Consider the following 16,591-nt stretch of genomic DNA (forward strand, 5'->3'; position numbering starts at 1 on the left):
GAAGGTATAATTCAAGTTTCTATCTCATCTAGGTGCTTTACAGAATTCCTTAAAACCCAGAAGCTCTCCTTTCACCATGTTCTAACATCTCTTATAAAATGTAAGACCAGCCATCCAGGCCCAGAGAGATGTCACCTTTCAAAGTTTTATTTTAGCATCACAGATTTCAACCAACTCAAAAAGCCTCTATAAGAAAATGGCCTGAACTGAGGTTACACTACCAGGCCCTAATGAATGCAGCAAAGGCCTGTTCCTTCCAACTGAAACAAAGAGGTTCTCATAATAACAAAAGGCAGCCTATTCCAAATCACCTATGAATGATCCAAGTCAATCATTAGAGAAGCAACAGCTATTCTTCCATACATTAAAAAAAAAACTAAGAATTACAGAGAGGAGTTAAAACTCAAGCTATGACATATGTAGCTAGCACAAAACGATAGAAGTAGTCCACCGGATGAATGATTTTACACTCTCACCGGTAATCTTTTTGACATTATAAAACATAGTGATTACTTATTTGGACTGCTGAAGGAAGTATTAATAACATAGAGGTAACCACACATTCAGCAAATTACACAACAGCTTAAAACCCACAAAAAAATGGAGGGAAGTTTTTCTATATTAGTCATGATTATGTTAATTAACACATAAGCATAAATACAGAAACTAAGAAATGAAAGTTTTCTTTTATGTATGGGAAAAGAACTCTGTCGGGAGTGTGGCCTACGCCAGCACTCCCATGAGTCTATCTCTCTCCTTCCCATATGAAAAGACACCTCTGCCCCCTTGTTTTGAGGAGGAGAGAGATAGACACATGGGAGTGCTAGCGTGACAGAAAACTGCTTCCCCTTATGTATTTATATACAATAGAATTTACAAAAGTATATTTCCAACCAAGATTGCTTCCATAAGCTTTAAGAGAGAGAGAGAGAGAGAGAGAGAGAACTCATAGCCTAGAAGACTAGATACCTTAAGAAAATGATAATATAAAAACTCACTTCTCAATTCCAGGTCGTAAAGGCAAACTTTTCGCCATCACAAACTCTTCCAATGCATTCTTCTGCCACCAAACTAACCAGCAATTCAATAATTGGCACTATTAAATCTATTTCCACAAACATATAAACACAAGCAAACACCACACACACGTGCACACGAACAAGGGAAAATCAAATTCACAACTGTAAAATATAGAACTAACTCATTGATCTCCTCAAAGATTGCAAAAGAAATGCAGAGTGCTCCTTTATCCAATCAAGCAGAACTTCAACATAATAATTATTGGCAGAAGCTAGGAAATCCCAGTTAAATGGTTGAACTATATAGTAACGAAGTTTGTGAATCCATTTTCAAGGACTGGACCAGTTTTAGTATCCGCAAGCACCCATCCTGTCCATCACCACCCACTTACTCCAAATAACTTTTAAAAAAAAAATTTGAAAGAAAGGGAGCTCATTATCTCTTTAAAATGAATTTTCTACCAAATAAAACCAGCAAATAAGGTACATGGTAAAGCATTCCATATGAACTCAAATCTACACCATATAGGGAAAATCATGAAGCGAATTGGAAATCGTTTCCAAGTCCCAATGAGTAGAATTACTTTGATCGAAGCAGCAAAGTTTAAGTTATTCAATTTACTCCATGGCATAAATCTACACTAGGAAGAATAAATATACTCCAGAAGGCACTTTCTGAGAGTGCAAGTCTTGTACACAACAAATGAACCAACTAACTTTTTTCCAGCAGAACAATTTTCATAACTGTTTACTTATTATTAGTAGGTAACAAAGTAGCACCTTTTCCCTCAAAACACTTTTCATAAATGTTTCCTTCTCATTGGTGGGCAACGAAGTAGGCCAACCAATCTGCAAAAAGAATTATAGGAAGAACAAAATATTAAAGAAATCATTCAGAGTGGGTCCAAAGACTGGCATCATTCTTTCTGGACAGAGAGAGAGAGAGAGAGAGCATAGATTGAGATATCGGTATCGGATCATATTGGTATTGGTTGAGGCCGATACCGATACCTGACCGATCCTGGATCAGGTATCGGTATCGGATCAAGGTAAAATCATAAAAAAAAAATCAATTTGTAATGAAAAGTAGGGGTGAATTGACCGATCCAGGCCGATCCGGATCAGTATCGATACCGATATCTCAATCCTTTAGAGAGAGATGACCATTTACCCTGTTAAAATACAAGACCAACATCATTTCCTCTTCACTGCCAGTCTTCCTGCAAATTAATTATGAGCTGGTTAAAAGACACTCAAAATAGAAGGGTAAAAGCAAGGCCCAAAATTCGAAGACTTAAAAAAATTGAACCATTAATGTGACTCCCAACTCATTATGAATCTAACAAGGGTGACTCTGACATGGGGAATATCATATCCAAGACAATCACATTGATTATTACATAATCAGCCAGTAAATAAGTTTGAGCAATTAAGGACTTGAAGTATGGCAGAACCTCCAGCAGACACAAGCAACAATAATACTAAAAAGACCATGAAGCTTGAATCAGCTCACCTTAAGAGGTCTAAGTAAATTGGTTCGGTCCAATTTGCACAGTCCAGCCCAAGTTTTTGAAATGCTGATAACATCAAGAGGAGGAGTAGAAGAGTAATGTTAACAGATCATTGATAAGCACCAAATGACATTTTTTACATGAAATAACAAGAAACTTCTGGTCCTTAGTAAAAATGATCAATTCACTCCATATATGTCGCACCTACATTGAAGGCTTGACGATTGCCCAAGCGATATACATCCATAAGGACACTGAAAAAAAAAAAGGAAATGCATTAGAAAAAAATATGGCACAATGATCTAACAACCATTAGCATTTTGAAATCAAATATAAATTACAACAAAAGAATATTTTGGCATCAAGTCGCTCAGTCATCTATGTCAAAGATTATGTAGGACAGGGGTCAAAGGACATAAAGCAACCCCAGTAAAAGCTATCAAAATATCTATTTTCACTAGTCATATATACCGAACAAGGAGTGCTAAGTTAGGCTGTCTGCTAGTCTGACCTCCATCCTAACCTATCAAACCACAAAGATTATACAAGCATAGTTTTTAAAGTCCTTTTCTTTCTAAGATTAAAATAACAACATAACAATCTGAGCTGTAGAACTGGTTCAACTGTCCAGTGCCTGCAGTTTGTAATAGAACAGGCCATTCTGACCAATTATCAGAATCTCCAGCTTCAAGTTGAGACAAACTGGCAACAGAGCTGATCTGTCCAAGCCCTGTCCAAGTGCAATGTTTTAGCACCATAGTGTAATATGAAAGGTGCAGGATTTAACAGGTCCCAACAAAAAATCTTTGGTCAATAAAGACTTGATTAATATTAACATCCTACCTTTCTTTTTTGGGAGATCAGCAACAATGGAATTGTACTTGAATTATATCTGATGTACTGAAAAGTCCAAGATACGGGAAGAGACTTTCTGTAAGAAGCAGTGAATATTAATGCTTGAATGATCTAAACTGATCATCCAGCCCCTTATTTTATTTATAATAATCTCAAAGTACAATCAAAGTATGAATCCCCCCCAATCCTATTCCTATTAGGAATTCCCACTATAACTAGGAATCCCAAATAGAGATCGGATAGGAGGGAAAAAACAGAAAAGAAGAAAAAACTAAAACATAAAATAACTAAAACAATAAAACTACATTACCCCTATCAGGTATAGTAGCCCATCTCAACACTCCCCCTCAAGTTGGAGCAAAGATGTCGATCATGCCCAACTTAACTAGATTGGGATGAAACAATTTCCCAGACAATCCCTTGGTGAAGATATCAGCAAGTTGATCAGCAAATGTCACAAAAGGAATACAAATCAGCCCATCTTCTAACTTTTCTTTGATGAAATGCCTATCCACTTCAACATGCTTGGTACGATCATGCTGTACTGGGTTGTGTTCTATGCTAATCGCAGCCTTACTGTCGCAGTACAACATCATAGGAAGACGAATAGGAACACCAAGATCTTGTAGCAAACCTTTAAGCCAAAGTAACTCACAAATACCTTGTGTCATAGCCCGAAACTCAGCTTCGGCACTAGAACGAGCAACTACATTTTGCTTCTTACTACGCCATGTCACAAGATTTCCACCTACAAAAGAGCAATACCCAGAAATAGACTTGCGATCAGCAGAGCCAGCCCAATCAGCATCAGTGTATGCTTCAAATAGTGCAAGATACGAAGTACAACCTCCATATGAGAAGAGTAGGGATCATGCATAAACTGGCTCACAGTACTCACGGCGACAGCAATGTCAGGACAAGTGTGTCAGAGATAAATCAGCTTCCCTACAAGTTTTTAGTACCGACCTTTATCAATAGGCTCACCCTCTTTTTCCTTGAGTCGAATAGTAGGATCCATAGGAGTATCTGAAGGATGGCAGCCTAACAACCCGGTTTCAACCAATAAGTCTAGGACATACTTCCTTTGGGAGAGAAAAATGCCTTTAGCAAATCTGGCCACTTCAATCCCAAGAAAGTACCGTAGTTTCCTTAGATCTTTAATCTCAAATTCTTGTCCAAGGAAGGTCTTCAACCGTCTGATCTCATCACCATCATTGCCAATAACCACTATGTCATCAACGTAGACTATAAGAACAGTGAGGTTTTCACCAATCCTCTTTATAAAGAGTGTGTGATCAGCATTACTCTACTTATAGCCCACAGAAATCATAGTCATGTGGAACCGGCCAAACCATGCTCGCGGTGACTGCTTCAACCCATATAGTGCACGCCTCAGCCTACACACTTTTCCTTGATTTCTGTTGCAAGAGAACCCTGGTGGAATGTCCATATACACCTCCTCATCCAGTGCTCTATTTAGGAAGGCATTTTTTACATCTAGCTGCTGCAAATCCCATCCAAGGTTGACTGCACAAGTTAATAACACACGAACAGTATTTAACTTTGCAACATGTGCAAAAGTTTCCTGGTAATCAATGCCGTATGTCTGAGTGAATCCCTTGGCCACGAGTCGTGCCTTATACCTATCCACAATGCCATCCACCTTCTGTTTTACCACAAACACCCATTTACATCCAACGGTTTTCTTCCCAGGTGGAAGAACCACTAGCTCCCATGTGTTATTTTTCTTCAAGGCTTCCATATCTTCCATCATAGCTGTTTTCCATTTTCCATCTGATAGAGCTTCCTGCCAATTGTTAGGAATACGAACAGAAAAAAGAGAGGAAACAAACACACGAAAGGATGGGGAAAGGGAGTTATAAGAAACAACATGAGATATAGGATGCTGAGTGCAAGTCCTGACACCTTTGCAAAGAGCAATAGGTAATTTAGGAGAAGGAACATTACCAGATGGAGAGGCAGGTTCTGGATCCGGGTTTGGCAATTGGATAGGTACTGGAGCAACAGTTGATTGAACCTGCTTATGTTTCCTTGCATAGGTCTTCAGAGTACTATCATCAATCCTCCGTTGAAATTCACTAATAGTCCTCTGGATAGGAGTCTGGACCGGGGTAGATTGCTCCCCCTGAATAGGGATAATCTCCCCCTGTATAGGAACCTCTCCCCCTGAGTCGTACTAGGGGCAGGCCAAACTGGTTCAGACTCGTGGTAAGTAGACTGTAGTGGAGGTGGAGAGTTAATAGTCAGCACATCTTCACTAACACTCTCCCCCTAAAGAGGTGGGGACACATAATATGGAACACTTTCATGAAAGACAACATCCATGCTGATAAAAGTCCGGCGGGATGGAGGGTAATAACATTTGTACCCTTTCTGTGTAGCAGAGTAACCCAAGAAAATGCAGCAGAGACTACGGGGTTCAAGTTTACCAGGGGACCTTGTATCCCTGGCATAACAAACGCAACCAAAAACCTTAGGCGGTACTATAAAGGAAGAAGAACCAAGTAATAGCTCAATAGGAGCTTTAGAATTAAGAACCCGACTGGGCAGCCTATTAATTAAAAAAGTTGTAGTAAGGATCATGGTATAAAATCTCACGAAATATCGGCGATATATCGCCATATTTCGTGAATCTCGATATGTCCGAGATACGAAACACTTCCGAAACATAAAAATACAATATCTCGTCGATATATCGTGATATATCGACGATATATCGTGGATCTCACGATATATCGCGAGATCTCACGATATATCGCGAGATATTGTAAAAGTGACAAATAGTGTCACATTAAGAGCCTTATAATTCCATATTTCGCAGCTCTTGGTCGATATTTCGACCGAGAGCTACTGAAATTCAAATTTTCTCTCTTCTTCCTCCCTTCCAAGCCTCATCCAAGCATTGTTGAAGCTCCTTGTCGCCGGGAAGACGTTGGAGGGTCATCTAAGCTCATCATCCAAGCCTATTTTCATTGTTTAAGGTAAATTCTATTTCTCTAAAACTATTTTTTTTTTAAAAATTTTGTACCAATGTTGTTGGATGTTGATGATATTAATATATGTTAGACACCGGAGGCCGATCTACAGCCTCACGGTGTCGAAATTTTTTTCCCATATGTATTTTTTTTATTTTTTTTCTGATTTTAAAAATTCATTTTCCTACAACTAAAATAGGAAATAATTAGGGGTAATATGACTTAGATGGTAATGAATTAAATATATGTTAGACACCAATGGCCGATCTACGGCTTCATAGTGTCGGATTTATTTTTCTGCTCTTAAATAATTCTTTTAATTTTCAAAAATTAAGAAAAATATATAAAAAATTAAAAAAACAAAAATAAATAAGGAAAAATATGAGTTTTAAGTTTAAAAAATAATGAAAAAATATGAAAGTTATTTCTATATGTTTTGAGATGCATTACATGTATATTATGTTTACTAATTTTTGGTTTTGTTGTGTTAGGTCAATACTTATATTAACATTATATATAAAAAATTGGTTTTAATTATGTGAAAAATATAAGGGTTAGGGGGAAAATATTAAATAACTATACAAGTGTATTAGTAATCTAAAAGTGTCAATTGAAGTGCATTTACATTAAGTTTTTTAATTATTTGTGTTACTTACATTGCAGTAAACAAGTATCATTACGGCGGATCGTGATAGACAACGTGCGAAGGGCAAGCAAAAGGTGGGGGAAAGTAGTCAACAAAGGGGGCGGAGGGAACAAAGAGAACAGAGGGAACAAGAGAGACCAGCCAGCCAGCATAGGGGTGACATTGCATGGTTACATGGTACTCCCATTGATGGGGATAAGAGAAAATCTATATGTAACTATTGTCACATGCAATTTATGGGAGGTGGGTCCAGTAGACTTAAACAACATCTGACTGGAGGATCTAAAGATGTTGTAGGTTGTCATATGGTCCCTACTGAAGTAGCCAGGGAGATTGGTGATAGTTTGAGGGGAAGAAAGAAGAGGAAGGCTGACAAGCAAAGGATAAGAGAACAACTTGAGGATACAATGAGGAGTTTGATGGGAGGAGGAAGACGATACAATGATGATGATGATGATGATGATGACTCCTGATGATGATGACATTGCAGTAGCACTCGATGACATACAAACAAGCGAGAGGAGGCTAGGGATTTTAGGCGGACTGTTTTAAGGAGCGAGTAAGTTTTCAAGATGATCGCAGAGACAAAGAGTAGGGGGTAGTGGAGGAGCGGCAGTTCGGAGGTCCTAGAACTTTGAATCCTTTTAAAAGATCACAGAGTGTGAGGGCAACCCCAACACCTCTACCGATCAGTCCACCATCAACATCCGATCCTAAATTGCATAAGAAGAAAGGAAGCGATCAACCCAGAATCAAAGGAGCATGGAAGGGGATGAAGGGATTGGTTAAAGAATCAATAGCTAAGTGGATGCTATACCATACCATCCCAAAGAACATCGCACAAGACCCCCATTATGATACCATGATAGATACCATTGCGGTAGGCCGCCCAGATTCAAGGGCCCCACCCCATATGAGGTAATGAATGTTTATCTACCTCAACAAAAGAGTGAGATTGATGAGTACATTAGTGAGATGAGGAATATGTGGGAGACATATGGGGTGAGTATAATGGCAGATGGATGGACTGGGCCTACAAGAAAGTCCATCATCAATTTCATGGTTTATTGTGATGGGAGGACAGTGTTCCTCAAATCTGTGGATGCATCCAAAGAGATAAAGGATGCAAAATATATTTACAGATTGTTAAAGGAAGTAGTGGAAAAAGATGTGGGTATTGAGAATGTTGTCCAGATTATAACGGACAATGGAAGTAACTTCAAGCTGGCCGGTGAGAAGATGATGAACAATAGTAAGTACCGGCTCTTCTGGACTCCTTATGCAGCCCATTGCATTGATTTAATGCTAAAAGATATGGGAAAGTTAAAGTTGGTGAAGACTGTGGTTGAAAGTGCAAGACAAGTCACCAACTTTGTATACAACCACTCCTATGCACTCAATCTATTGAGGGAAAAATGTGGGGGTGACTTGGTTAGGCCTGGCATCACAAGATTTGCCACCAACTACATTGCTCTCAAAAGCATTGAGACAAAGAAGGCCGGGCTGAGAAGCATGTTTGCTTCGAGGAGTGGTTTGAATGGAAGGGTTCCAAGACTGCAAATGGGAGGGAAGCACAAACAACGATGTCATCTGAGGACTTCTGGACCAAACTAAGCAAAGTGGTGAAAGTTTTAGAGCCAGTAGTTAAAGTTCTACATGTTGCTGACTCCGCTCTGAAGGGCCCAACCATGCCAGTCCTATATGCTGCAATAGACTTGATGAAAGATAGTGTCTATAGTGTGGCTCCTCGCAGTAGCAAACACTTCTTAGATATCATAAATGCTCACTGGAAGAATCAACTTATGCATCCACTGCATAAGGCTGGTGAGTAAATTTGTTTTATGTTTACTAATTCATAGTATTATTATTTACTAATTACCTATGCATTTGACAATACCTTTATTCTATATGTCGTATTTCAGCATACTACTTGAACCCTAAGTATCAATATAACAATAGGCTTGGGTTGGAAACTCAACTTATTGATGCTGTGAAACAAGTAGTGAAGAAGTTGGAGCCAGATGGTGCACTATAAGCAATTTGCAACAATGAAGTGAGTTCATTTGGAAACTCAACTTATTCATGCTTTCAAATAAGTAGTGAAGAAGTACTTACTAATTTTTCACATGGGTGTAGATCAAGGTATTTAAGGATGCATTGGGAAGTTTTGGAACTGAGGCTGCGATACAAGGCAGAGCACGTGGTGATGCTGGTAATTCTTTTAAGTTTTAAATTACATATGTATTGAAATTTGAAAGTTGAAAGTTGAAACAGCATTTGACATATGTCTTTTTATTGTAAACTTGTAATGCAATTGAATGGTGGGTGTTGTATGGGAATCGGCTGAAAACTTAAGAAGAATAGCAATTAAAGTCCTTGCCCAAACATGTTCGCATCCGGTTGTGAGAGGCTGGAGTACCTTTGCACTCATCCACTCCAAGAGGCGCAAGTTGGGGTCTCAACGTTTATCCGACATGGTGTATGTGACTACAACTGAGGCTGAAACGCAACACATACGCATGGGACATGTGGGACGAGGGGCACCATTGATCTAGCGACATCTTTCAAGTTGACTCGAGACAATGAGGACCCTATTGTGGATTGGTGAGGATAGAGGTGAGCCGTGTTGGATGAGGAGGGGAGGTAGGCCCGACCCCACGATAGCTCCCGAGATTGGTGCCGATGTGGACGAGTATATGGCGACGAGGGTCGATACATGCGAGGAAGCCTCACCCATACCATTCGCCCATGGTGGCAATGTTGCGATGATGAAGACTGGTCTAAGTCCTCAAATGATGATGATGATGATGGTGATCTTGGTGGTGGTGATGGTGATTTGGTGGTGGTAATCTTGGTGGTGGTGATGTTGGTGGTGGTGATCTTGGTGAAGAATTTGCAAGATGCGAGAGCGTTATGTGGTAGGCCAGGAGGCCCAGGATACGGCACCTGTAGAGCCACTCCGATTCACTGGAGAGACACAGTTTGATCATGCCACACAAGATACGAACCACGGAGCACGTGCCCCCGCACCCCCACCCTCGAGAGGCCCCCTACATACATACAACAGGAAGCGTAGGGGTCGACAAACACAGTTGCAACCTGATCACATGGACATTGATAACCTATCTAACTCTGTTGGTGGTTTGAGTATGGGTGATAGGGAGGGAGGATCGACTGGACATTGGCGTGCCCCATCTTTTGACGCACATGCCACTCCATTGGCATCGGATTATGGTGCATCACAACCTTACGGTGGATATGGATATGGATCATCATCATATGGGCAGTTTAGTGGGGTAGGGGACTATGACTACCAGTCCCAGTCCCAGGGACATACTGGATCATCTTTTGTAGATAACATCTTTGCATACCCTAGCGGACCTAGCTACCAACCTTACCAGCCATACATGCAGCCAATGCCATCGCCTCTTGTGCGGCGCCAACATCATATCATAGTGGATCATCTTCTTCACGGACTGGATCGATTGGTAACCCTAGTTTATATCCTAGGATAGGTTACCTACAGTATGTTGATGATTCCATTTACGTGACACTTGTGGATGACTACACTCGTTTCTTCTCCGATTCTATACCGTGGTCCACATATGTTATTCAAACAGAGAGCAATGGACGTCGACTCGGCGAGGCATGAGTGGGATTGATCCAGGAGGCACAAAGAACTACTATTAGCAGTTTAGCACTTGTAATTTGTAACTTAAGTTGTGATTTCATTAATCTATGTGTATTTAACTATTTATACATTAGGGTCGGCGACCGTATGTCAATCAAGGGTGCAAGCCCAAAACACCAATTTGAATCCACATTTTTACAATTTTATGGTTTAAATGTGTTTATTAAGCTTAAATAAGGCTGTCCATGAAGTTTCAGGCCTAGATATGGCCAAATACCCCCCGAGATGGACCCCCGAAATATTGCAGAAAAAATGCAATATCTCGGGCATATTTCGCGATATCTCGGATATTTCGGATATCTCGGTAGGCCCGAGATACCGATATATCATGAGATATAGTACTATGGTAAGGATAGCATCCCCCCAATAAAGGGAAGGGACATGGCGAGCAAATAGAAGAGCTCTAGCCACCTCCAAGAGGTGGCGATTTTTTCTCTCAGCCACACCATTTTGGGCTGGAGTGTCGACACAGCTGGTCTGATGGAGGATGCCATGGGTAGCAAGGTATTTTTGGAACTGACCTTCCATATATTCTGTCCCATTGTCACTCCTCAAAATTTGAAGAGTGGCATTAAATTGGGTCTTAACCAACTGATGAAAGTGCTAAAAACAGGAAAAAACTTCATTTTTTGTGTGCATAAAGTAGACCCAGGTGAACCTAGAATAGCAGTCAATAAAAGTGACATACCACCGATGTCCAGAAAGGGAAGCTTTCCCACTAGGACCCCATAGATCAGTATGAACAACATGAAATAAGGAAGAGGATCTTTTATTAGAAATAGGGTAATTTGAACGTGTCTGTTTAGCCAAGACACAAGGCTCACAAAAAAAGTCTTCCTTATTACAGTCTTTAACTAATGCTAGAAATAAAGTTGATAAAGTACCTAAAGGGGGATCGCCTAGCCTAGAGTGCCATTTGTGTAATCCAAAAGAGAAAGATGCAGAAGGTAAAGCCTGGGTAGGTGTAGGATCTCTATCAAGCAGGTACAATCCACCATGCATTTTACCCGATCCAATCGTCCTCCCTGAGTCCAGTTCCTGAAAAACACAGTGAGTGGGAAAAAAAGTCACTTTACAATTCAGGGATTTGGTGATACTGCTAATGGAAAGGAGGTTAGTTGTAAATTTCGGAATATGCAACACAAATGACAGTGTAAGGGAAGGAGAACAACCAATGGACCTTTCCCTGAGATAGAGGAGAGGGACCCATTAGCAACTTTGACTTTATCCTTACCAGAAGCAGGAGAATATGTATTAAAAAGGTTGGAAGAACCTGTCATGTGATCAGTAGTCCCGGAGTCTATGATCCATGGAGTGGAAACTACTGATGCACAATGACCAGCAAAGGAAATACCTGTACGGGCAAAGAAGGAACCTGAATTGGCAGCAGAAGTAGTAGAGGCAGCGGATGTGTTCAACATACGACGTAGAGCCTGGAGTTCTTCCTGAGAGAAACCGATGTCAGCAGTGGGAGTTGGAGCTACATTTTCAGTGTGATTGGCTTTGTTTTTAGACTTAGCACGACCACATTTGGCCTCAAAATCAGTAGGTTTTCCATGTAATTTATAACACTGAGCCTTAGTGTGATATGGTTTGTGACAATGCTCACACTTCACAGTCTCTTTGGTAGTAGTAGTAGCAGCAACACTGTCAGAAGAAGTAACAGGGGTGGAGCCAGCAGTCTGTAAGGCTGATCTCTCAACTTTGGGAGTAATCATCATGGCAGCCCTTTGTGTCTCTTCACTGTGAACATAAGAAAAGGTCTCCTCTAAAGTGGGGAAAGGAACCTGACCAAGGACTTGCACCCGGATAGGGTCATAATCATCATTGAGGCCAGCCAGAAAATCATAGACCCGAAACTGATCAACATAAGAATGATAGGCAGTAATGTCAGTAGTAGTAGTAGGTTGAAACCTAGCATAATGATCCAATTGCTGCCATAAACACTTGAGGGCAGCATAGTATTTAGTGACAGACATCTTCTGAGCAGTATTTTGGAGTGTCTTCCTGATTTCATAAACCTGAGCACCACTTCCTGATCGACCATAAGTTCTCTTGACAGCAGTCCATATCTAAGTAGCAGTGTCAAGGAGGAGATATTAACTGAAAAGATCAGTGGTCATAGAATTTAAAACAAATGACATCACCATAGCATCGTTGGCAGCCCATTTAGTACAGGCAGCACCTTCTTCAGTAGGCTGTTTGGTGGTGCCAGTAACATGGCCAGTGAGTCCCCTACCAGCCACGGTCAAGGATAGTGATCTGGCCCAAATTAAATAATTCGTACCATCAAGCTTAATGGCAGCAGCATAGGGAAGGAAGTCATTCCTAGTCTGACCATCCCCTCCAGAAGTAGTAGTAGTCATCTCTGAATCACCCATAATTCAGCCAGGCAGAAATCGATCCAAAAATTTGAAAAAAAAACAGATCTTCAAAAACTGAATCAAATCTGAAGTATGGATTTTGAAGTTGCAGTAATTTCAGCCATCAGAATAGGCTGAAAAACAAATCGAGTGCTCCTCTAGTAGTGGGGAAGAAGTCCTCCAAAAATTAGCTCCTTAGGATGAGCTAATAAGAAACCCTAAATTTATCAAAATTTAGGGAAAAAACAAATTTGCAGAAAAATCGCAGGTTTGGAATCTGAATTAGGTTTGATCCAAAGTTGCAGTCTTCTATCAGGGAATGGTGTAGACCAATAATGGCAGGAACCAATCTCCAAAGAACCAGAAGTCAAACAAGTTGAAGAAGTAGCTTGATCTCTAAAGATGGAGGGAATCTGCCGGCAGAATTAGGTCACACCAGTTGTCTTCAATCTTCAGTGAGGTGTCATTGAGGGCAGCAGCTATATCTTCATTGGATTCACCTCAAAGTTGCTGCCCTGAATGAGATAAAGAGTCCGAGAGTGGTGGAGAAAGAGAGAACTAGTAGCCGAGACTGTTGGAGAAGGAGAGAACCAGTAGCCGAGAGAGTTGGAGAAGAAAACCAGAAAATCGAGAGAGCTGCTCTTCAGATCAGAGGTGGCTCTGATACCATGTAAGAAGCAGTGAATATTAATGCTTGAATGACCTAAACTGATCATCCAGCCCCTTATTTATAATAATCTCAAAGTACAATCAAAGTATGAATCCCCCCCAATCCTATTCCTATTAGGAATTCCCACTATAACTAGGAATCCCAAATAGAGATCGGATAGGAGGGAAAAAACAGAAAAGAAATAAAATAACTAAAACAATAAGACTACATTACCCCTATCGGGTAAAGTAGCCCATCTCAACACTTTCCCATCCAAAAAAGCAAAAGGAAATTTACGACCTACATGTATTTTACTTTTGTACAATCAGACAAGATGAATTCCCAACCATATCTAAATATTATCCAATAACTATCATTTATAACTAATCTTTATATCATAAAAAAAAACCAATATATCCTATGAGCAATATATATACTTTTTGTTTCTTTTTTGTCAATTCTTTGCCATGTATAGTGTCTATTTACATCCTTTATCTGATGTAGACAGATTCTTTGGCAAGCAATATGCTAGCTGCAAGCATCACAAGGGGGCTGGTCCATCTCACCAATAGGTGGACCAACCCAATGGGCCATAGGTCCAACCAGCTTAAGCTGGGCAAGCCCACATGGGCTGGGAGTTTTGGGTCTCTCGAACCCAAATTGTGGGGGCAATTTTGTCCAGTTTCCTAGTCACTTCAAGTGGGACGATGGAGACACTCCAAGGAGTGGGGACCACAAGTTTTAACAATCGACTTCAGCAACTTGAAGACTTCTAGAAGACTGAGATTCTAATTAGTTTCTATTTTGGTTATTTTTGTGTTTCTAATTTGTGTTTGAAATTTTATCAAAGCTTATAAGACAGAAAATGAAATCCATAGGAACATAAGTGACAAGAGAAATATAAATTAACCCCATCACACCAATCACTGAATCACATAAGTAGAATAACCCTCTATTGCCACTATATAATGAAAGATATTGAATCTTCATCCTTGTGGAAGAAAATGTAATACAGCAATTTATGCTTTATCACTCGGAAATACAGTGTCATGGTTTACTAATTCACCATAAAATATTTTCATTCACATTCTGATTAGCAACTCCAGTGATTGAACAACATCAATTCATCTCCATCTAAGCAAAGGAGCCTATGAGAAACATACTTTATGAGAATGCAAATGCCCAGTCATGGGAGACTAATGTTGCACCTTACCTTATATTTTGCACATTCTAGAGTCTAGACTAGGTCAATCAACTATAACTCTACTTCAACTGAACTTATTCATTTCTTTAAAGGGTAGGTAATCTGCACTTGAATCAACATTTCCATTCTTGTAGTCAAAGACTCAACAAATCACACAATGTGTTCAGTCAACAACCAATTACTATAGTCTTCTGGCTCGCTGAGTCATTAAGTAGCCACCAGACAATTGTATTCAAGAACACATTAGAGTTATAGCTATGGATTAGATAATTTAGAACTTAGAACTGCCAAATCATTCTAATTTTCTGGTCAACCTCATCCAAGCACGTGAGATACATCTATTTTAAAGTTATAAAATTCAAGTGGATTGTTAACTTGCTAGATACAATAGGTAGCCACGGACTGAATGTATTGGCCAAGATTTAATTACAGATTCTCTAATTGAGATTGACAGGTTCTTATAATTTTTTAGGAAACCTCATATATTAGGAAACTGCCCAACAGTAAGCATTCAGGAATAAGATAAGTACTTGGAAAATTAATTGTGACCAAAATAAAATAAAAAGCAAAACCCAGCATCTCCTCTGAAACAGATTGATTCTTGGAAAATGGGATAAATAGGCCGAAACAGGTAACAGTAACTTAATTGCAGTACCAAAAGAAAACAACCTAAAAGAGAAAGTCTGACACCAGTAACAGTAGAGATGGAAACAAACTAGCAAAACCGTGAATCAAATTGGATATCTCTATTCTATCTAACAAGCCAAACATAAACTCACCCTTCTACTTCAAGAATGACAGCGAGTTGTTGAGATGGGTTCTCATCAAGAGGGTTAGACAATGGGTTCGAAGCAAGAACCCGACTGAACTGCAGGTTTTTGCCAAAATATCTGAAATTCCTCCGGGAAATAGAAGCAACGGACGGAATGGAATGAAGAAAGGTTGTCTTTAGTTTAGGAGTTTGATTGCATGATAAGCTAAGAGTGCATAGAATCGAACACGAAGCTGACTCCATGGATGCAGATAGCAGATAGTTTGAACGAAACAGAAGCTAAAGACGATCCAGCTTCTGTTTGTGTTTACATGAAATGATCAATCTATTCCTAATCTGATTACAGATGAAAGCCCTTCGTACAGAAAGCTCCCTCGAATCTCGATACGCTTGTAGGAATAATTTGGGAGTTGGGACCAATGAACTTTTTCCTTTTTTAGGGGGTAAACGACCAGTGAACCACTTAAGCAAAAACAGTGGTCCACAATCCACAGAAAAAATCTAAAATTATAAATTTTATTTCTTTATTGCATGGGATAGTAATCGGCACTCGACACCATGGATCTGTGCAACATAATCACGAGTTATTCGTAAATAAGGGGAGTAATAGACTAAAGGATCTTTATGCCCTCCAGTTCTCTGTCCGGTCTAGTTTCTCACTAGTCTAGTTTCCCATTGTCAGTAATAAGGGGAGTGTAATGAGCACCTTACCCCTGTTCAAACACTTTGTCCAGGTGGAGTCCACCCCCTTATTATAGGCATTGAGGGAATTGGAGGAGATAATTTTCCTAAACTAATAGGGAATAGGGTTTTAGAATCGTAATTGGGTACAAGATCAGTCTCAATCGATATTGATTCAATATCGATCCAGAATGCCTCGTATCG

General features: G+C 39.8%; 1 protein-coding gene across 2 annotated transcripts in view; it reads right to left on the bottom strand.

The window, feature by feature from the left end:
• The window catches only part of LOC122649460 (CBBY-like protein), a 32,230-nt gene extending 16,245 nt beyond the window's left edge, over positions 1 to 15,985 (bottom strand). For both annotated transcript variants that reach the window (XM_043842631.1, XM_043842632.1), the window contains exons 1-6: positions 15,714 to 15,985; positions 2,735 to 2,784; positions 2,533 to 2,596; positions 2,191 to 2,239; positions 1,800 to 1,868; positions 999 to 1,060 (exon numbers count right to left, since the gene is read on the bottom strand). In XM_043842631.1, coding sequence (XP_043698566.1) covers positions 999 to 1,060; positions 1,800 to 1,868; positions 2,191 to 2,239; positions 2,533 to 2,596; positions 2,735 to 2,784; positions 15,714 to 15,949 — 530 coding nt within the window. In that variant the 5' untranslated portion in view covers positions 15,950 to 15,985. The remainder of the gene's footprint in view (positions 1 to 998; positions 1,061 to 1,799; positions 1,869 to 2,190; positions 2,240 to 2,532; positions 2,597 to 2,734; positions 2,785 to 15,713) is intronic.
• Positions 15,986 to 16,591: the final 606 nt, after the last annotated feature.

This window comes from Telopea speciosissima, chromosome 2 (genome assembly GCF_018873765.1).
Source record: "Telopea speciosissima isolate NSW1024214 ecotype Mountain lineage chromosome 2, Tspe_v1, whole genome shotgun sequence".
In the NCBI taxonomy this organism is placed as follows: domain Eukaryota; kingdom Viridiplantae; phylum Streptophyta; class Magnoliopsida; order Proteales; family Proteaceae; genus Telopea; species Telopea speciosissima.